The sequence below is a fragment of the Oculina patagonica genome, chromosome 13 (genome assembly GCF_052425735.1).
Source record: "Oculina patagonica isolate OP01 chromosome 13, crgOcupat, whole genome shotgun sequence".
In the NCBI taxonomy this organism is placed as follows: Eukaryota; Metazoa; Cnidaria; class Anthozoa; order Scleractinia; family Oculinidae; genus Oculina; species Oculina patagonica.
Window position 1 is genome coordinate 33262664 of NC_135770.1, and position 6247 is coordinate 33268910.

At 38.6% G+C, this 6247-nt stretch overlaps 1 protein-coding gene across 1 annotated transcript; it reads right to left on the minus strand.

Moving 5' to 3' along the window:
• Positions 1-4460: 4460 nt before the first annotated feature.
• On the minus strand, positions 4461-5982 carry LOC144634394 (uncharacterized). The gene has a single exon (XM_078493344.1). It carries the CDS (start codon positions 5848-5850, stop codon positions 4468-4470), a length of 1383 nt encoding a protein of 460 aa, XP_078349470.1. The 5' UTR covers positions 5851-5982; the 3' UTR covers positions 4461-4467.
• Between the last annotated feature and the right edge of the window lie 265 nt (positions 5983-6247).

Consider the following 6247-nt stretch of genomic DNA (forward strand, 5'->3'; position numbering starts at 1 on the left):
GTCCAGTTCCATTTCCCGTCCTGTCAGTGGAAAAACCCATCGTCACATAGTTCGTCATTCATGTACGTCTTTTTTTCCAAACCATGTACTTCTCAGGTACATGGCATGGCTTTTTTTGTAACCCAATAGTATGGATAACTGGAAACGAGAATCGTACAATTTATCCAAACAATGAATTTTCTGTCATCTGTGTAATCAATCTTGTGTGATATAGCAACAACAACAAGCTTTATTTGCATGACTACATAGGAATTTGGTAGTATTTCAAAAGCTACTTAAATTTAATTACATATTATTTCATTAACTAAGACAAAACAAAACAAAAAAAAATGAAAGAATTACTTACAATAATTGTTCATTTAACTGTTCGAAGTGGTGATCATTGTAACGAGATTGTCTCTCAATTCAAAGCATGCCGAGATAAATGAAATTAGCTGCATGTTTACAAAGTAGTCAGTGGAATTCATACGATGTGATAATAGGGTTTCGCGTGGTAGTAATCGTAGTAATGGAAGTTTGGATTCTATTTTGGAGAAGAATATGTCTCGTACCTGAAAATAAGCTGGACAATCTAACAAAAAGTGAGTTTCATCTTCAATTTTGTTGCAATTGCAGAAGTTCAGGGGCACCCATCGAGCATATAGTTCAAAACCACTTAAAGATAGCACCGTTGAACGTATTTTAGTATTTAAACGGTAGATATAGGCATATTTTTATCCCCTAAATTTTTTTTATCTGTTCGGATTTCCTAGCTGAAAGTCTAGTGATCCGAAAGTTATAGGGAACAAAACTTACCTTTTCGAAAAAATTCCAGCCAGAGAAGGGCTCCCGAAAATTCTAGGTGACCTTTTTAGAGTAAAAATCCGTTAAAAATGAACAATTATACCATTTTTTAGATTGATTCGAAAATCCTAGGAAAGGCAGGCAAGCAAAAAAATTTACAATGAATGTTCCGAAAATTCTAGATCTCAAATCGTCTTCCGAACAGATATTTTAACGAAATATTCCGTTGGGTGCCCCTGAAGTTGCATAGTCTTTCATTGCGAGGTATCTTGTCCTATCTATCGGTTTCGATCCTAAGTATGTGACAGCTTATTCTCAGTTTTACTAATGTTTTCCTTAAAGGGTTCCTTCTTGTTAAATCTAAGTAAGTAGAAGGGCTATAATTATTTTTAATAGTGTTATAAAAACTAAGTTTTTGCGAGTTTTGTAGGGTCTGATTCCAATGTGAAATATACTTCTGTTTCATGCTATTAATATATTGTTTAATTTTACAATCATTTAATGAACTATAGTTAAAGTCATAAAAATTATAGTATTCATTTATTTTCATGACTCTAGAGTAAAAACTACTTTTTCCGTTATCATAAAGATAAGACTTTGCTTGAAGGTTCTGGCCGGGGGCATGCCCTTCAGAAAGTTTGGAGAACTAGAAACTCTGAAACTCTTTCTTAAACATTTTTCATAAGGTATTTCTTGAAAAAAAAAAATCAATCTTGTTCAACTGGGAATTATTCTCCCAACCAAACATATTTTGTTTTTAGTTTAGGATTAAAATCAAGACGAGGCAAGAAGGCAAGTGCCTCGTCTTGCCTATTGCTAGTTACGGCCCTGAACCCCCAAAATTTTTGCATAAACATAGCTTTTAATTTCTCTTGAGATTTACAATGACGTACAATCGTCCCAAGAGAAATTGAAAACAATGCTTAAGCAAAAAAAAATGGGGGGGGGGGGGTAAACAAGGTGTATTATGGGATCGTTAAAAAGGCGAATTCAATTTCGATCACAAGGCTTTCCAAAAGCAATTATTTTTTACAAAATATTTCTCAAAGGTTTGACCTGACATTTGACGAAGTTACGATGACTTGAAAGAAGTCAGGCTGTCCCTGGAGGCTTATGGGGGCACTTGGAAGTTGCAGTCCATCTCTTGTGCTATCTCTGCCGTTGAAGGACATGAAGGAGGGTGATAAAGGGTTTTTGTGATCCGTAAAAGGCCTCGTTTATCCCCTTGAATAGTGAAATGGCCATTTTTTTTCGCGTGAAAAGAGTTTGGTTACATAGCCGTGAATCGACTTTTTTCATGAGAATTGCGAAATGACTGTTGTTTTTCACTCATGATATTTGACTATAGACCTTGATTCTCTCTTCCTTCCAAAAAACTATCCAGTAAGCGTTTAAAAATAAACTACCGTAGAATTCCGGTTATAAGCCCCCCCGCTTATAAGCCCCCCCCGGTTATAGGCCCATCATCCTGGAAACAAAAAAATACATCCAGTTATAAGCCCCCCCGGATATAAGCCCCCTTCTACCAGATGACAGTACTGAATAGGGCTAAATGTTGCTTTATTATGTGTTTTTAACTTAAAAACGTATTTCCATCAACACTCCCGGGGGTCGTTTTGAAACGATTTTTTCATTCCGCTTATAAGCCCTCCCGGATATAAGCCCCTCCGCTTATAAGCCCACCCAAAACCCCTTACGAAGTTGTATAAGCCCAGGGCTTATAACCGGAATTCTACGGTAGACTACGTGTAGTAAATTGCGTGACCAGTGCATGACCAGACCGTGACTGACTGTCATTCTAGACCTCAGGTCACTCTACTCCGATAGGTAATTTAGTAACTTTTATCTTGGTTTCGTGAAATGGCTATGTTTTTAGCGTGAAACGTGAAATGGCCATTTTATTTTTCGTGAAAGGTGATCTAGACCTCCCCTTACTACCCTCACTGAATGTTGCGTAGCGCTTGAATCAATACAAATGTTCCCTTTTTGTAGCGATTTTAAAGTGTACTTGGCGCAGTTGGTCATAAGCTAATTAGACGTTAATTAGCGCTAATAATTAACGATAATCTGTGTCAGGTTTCATTTCCAATCTGAAGGCGCTCATCACAGCCTTAGATCTAGTGACATTGTCCAAAGGTTAGATTTTAAAACAAAAGAAATCTGCGAAATGATTATTTATAACAAATATACTGATTTTGAAGTTGACATTAGTTTTATATGTTTACAGTAGCCCTGCCTTATACAACTGGTTAAGTTTAACTTCGATACACTGTCTCCCTCTATCAAGATGGTTACGCTTGCAACCATTGCCAACTGTTCAATGCTTTTACCGGTCACGCAACGCTTTTTGCTAGTCGGGAGAAGGGTTGCGTGCAATGATTCAAATAAAGGTGAGACTACATCCGACTTAAGTCAGCACCGAAACTTCATTACACTGATTTTTTATCCTTTCTTGAACAGTTCTTTTAATCAAGGACTTTGAAACTTTGAGAAAAGTGAAAAGCTTGCCAAGTTTATTCATGTTTTTATTGCAGAATATGAAAGTTTGACTTTTGTAATTCGATTTTATCCTTTCCTTTACAGTGGACCCTCGATATAACAAAGCGCAAGGGCTGGAAAATTTTTCGTTTGGGTTTGTTTTGGGTTTTTTCTTTTTTTCTTTTGGGGAAGAATATTTTGTTTTCGGTTCTTTTTGTTGGCCCTTTATTCCCCTTTTTTGCAACCAATCATCATCATTTATGACAAAGCATTTTAAAGCTTTCTATGATTTGAGCATGTTATGGTGCATTGCAAAGGTTTGAAAACTTAAACTCCTGTTACTAGCCTAGGTTGCTTGTCAGGTCAGCGCTCAAGTCAAGTTTACATAGCTTGAAGCAACTAGCAGCAACAGAATTTGCATTACATGTAACCCAAAGGCATTTTTGTCAGATTGTCCAGACAATTCGTCAGTACCCATTTATACACCTGGCCCAGGTTGTTAAAGGAGGTAACGTATCACTGGAAGGTGCTTGATTGCCAACATACCACTGGAAGTGATTTATCCAGTGGATAGAGTATCCACCTTTGAACAACCAGGCCCAGTGTGGAGAGAGGTACTGTATAGTTTACTGTCTTGTCCAAGAACACAACACAGTAACCTTCAAAGCATGTATCTAGGTCTTTTGTAAAAAGAAAGTTGTTGTTGTTGTTGTTGTTGTTGTACCTGGCCAGCTCGAACCTGGACAGCCCTGCATTCTTATTGGAAGGCCACCACATCTCCCACAATGCATTGTATTTCATATTTTTAAAGGACTTCGAGGAGAAAAGGAACCAATTAAATTCAAATTGCAGATAAAAAGTAAAGCTTTCTGATAATGTTGAAACTATTTAAATTAAAGCTGTACTGTACTAAACAATGGTTGTCTTAAATAGCCAAAGTTGATTTACGGTACTGACTTTGTTTGTTCTGTGATATTGCTGGTCACAGACTGCAAGCAGTTGGTTTTTGTTCCTACATCCTACGCACAACAGGAAAAGTCTGAAATATGGAAATGAGGAGGAAAACAGAGAGGGAATGGGGCAAGCACATTTGTGTATTTTCCTCGCTCGCTAGGAAAAGAAAGAGACTGCTCGCAGTCTAGGCTGATCATTTTTGCTTTATAGTTGTCCAGGTTACAGTTGTAACACAATTATACATTCCTTAACTTAAGAGCACTCATCAACCTTATCATCTACAGTAAGGTGACTGTACAGTAAATAAGCCTTTAAGTTCCTTGGCAAAGGAAGACAATCTATTTGGTTTGGTGGAACCAACTTGTTGATCACCAGTCGACACATATGCCGCAATTCAAACCTCAAAGGAAGCTGCCAGATCCGAACAAAGCCATCACTCTGTCCAACAGCAAGTTCCTGACAGCTCTTTGTAAAAGCAACAGAGCAGACCATAACTGTCGCATTTGATTCATTAGGACCCTCTTGAGCAATGTTATGAGTAGCATTTAACTCATAGAGAGTTTGCAATAATTCTGTGTCAGTTATTATCACCTTTCCTTGTGACGTTCCGAAGGCCAGAAGTGAACCATCTAGGCTGTACGAGAATGCAGTCAAACGAGTTGTACCTGTAACAAGTTGAGTTTCATTTACGCACTTAGCTTCACCATCTTGAATGTACCAGACTTGAAACAGACCATCTTCATAGCATGCTGCGAGCTTTTGACAAGGAAAACATGGATCAAATGCGCAGTTACAACTATTACCTAGGCCTGTTGCAACATTGGTCCTTATCGCAGAAAGCAACTCTAAATTCCCACTCTTTAAGACATACAGCTGACCCACTGAGCTAGAAAATGCAATAAGGGTGCTGTCAGGAGAGAACACACAGCTCACTAAATGACCAGTAAATCGAGGCAACACTACTTCACAGCTCACCCTCCACAAACTCTTCAGTTTTTTCTTGGATTTCACTTGCCAAAGGCAGATTTCATTTGTTTCAATACCTCTGTGAGATTCTAAAGTAACATTGCTCACTGTCACGGCTTTTAGGCCATCAGGAGAAAACACACAACATAAAGCTCTGGACAGAAGGCTTCTGTCACCATATCCGTTAGTATCACAGTCTATTTTGAAAGGCTCAAGCGTGCAGTCCGGCATTCGCTCAGCCAAAATGATATGTCCGTTTCCCGTGTTTAAAATAAACGAAACAATCTCGCCATTTGGAGAAAAACAGCACACGGGACGCGGTGAATATGTGAACAGGCTGTCATCGTGGCTCTCTTCATTGCTTTCAAAGTCCCAACATTGAACAAATCCTGCTCGAAAATGTCTCAAAGGGAGACCTGCAAATGTTGTCAGTGTCAATAAACTTGTATCGTCGTTCGGCGGAAAAGCACAAGCTGTCACCTTCATGACTTGATCAAGTCCTAGAGGACCCGAATGTTTTAGTTCCTTCAGGACAGTGAATGGAGGAGGAATCGCTTCGCCTTCAGGATGAAATGATCGATAAATTGACGTGCAAAGAGACAGTTCTCTTGTCGCCTGTAAATCTGTTTCGTTTGGATTTGAGGAAACCAAACCCATACTTGCACTCATTCTCAAATCATACAGTTGGCTTGTGGATATCTTGCAGCCACAGATCGTCCGCAATCAGGGATATACATTTAAAGGAACAGGATTAAAGATTCGCAGTTTGACTGCGTAGACAATTAGTGGCATCCATCTTGTTTTTTCCTTGTTTGTTTTTCTCGTACCCAGATCTCCTGAGAATTTAGTGCCCAGTTTACTCAAGCGGGGAAAAGTGTGAAAGTGAAAAAAAAAAAAAAAAAACTGGAAGAAAGGAAATGAGTTGATGGTTGATTCGTGCAAAAGCTGTAAGAAATTCTGTAAAACACGCTAGCCAGACTGGGCAAAGATTCATGCATGGACAAATAATTCTTGGCTCAAATATTTGCATATAAACCCATCTGCAAACGGAGTGGTTGAAAAGCCG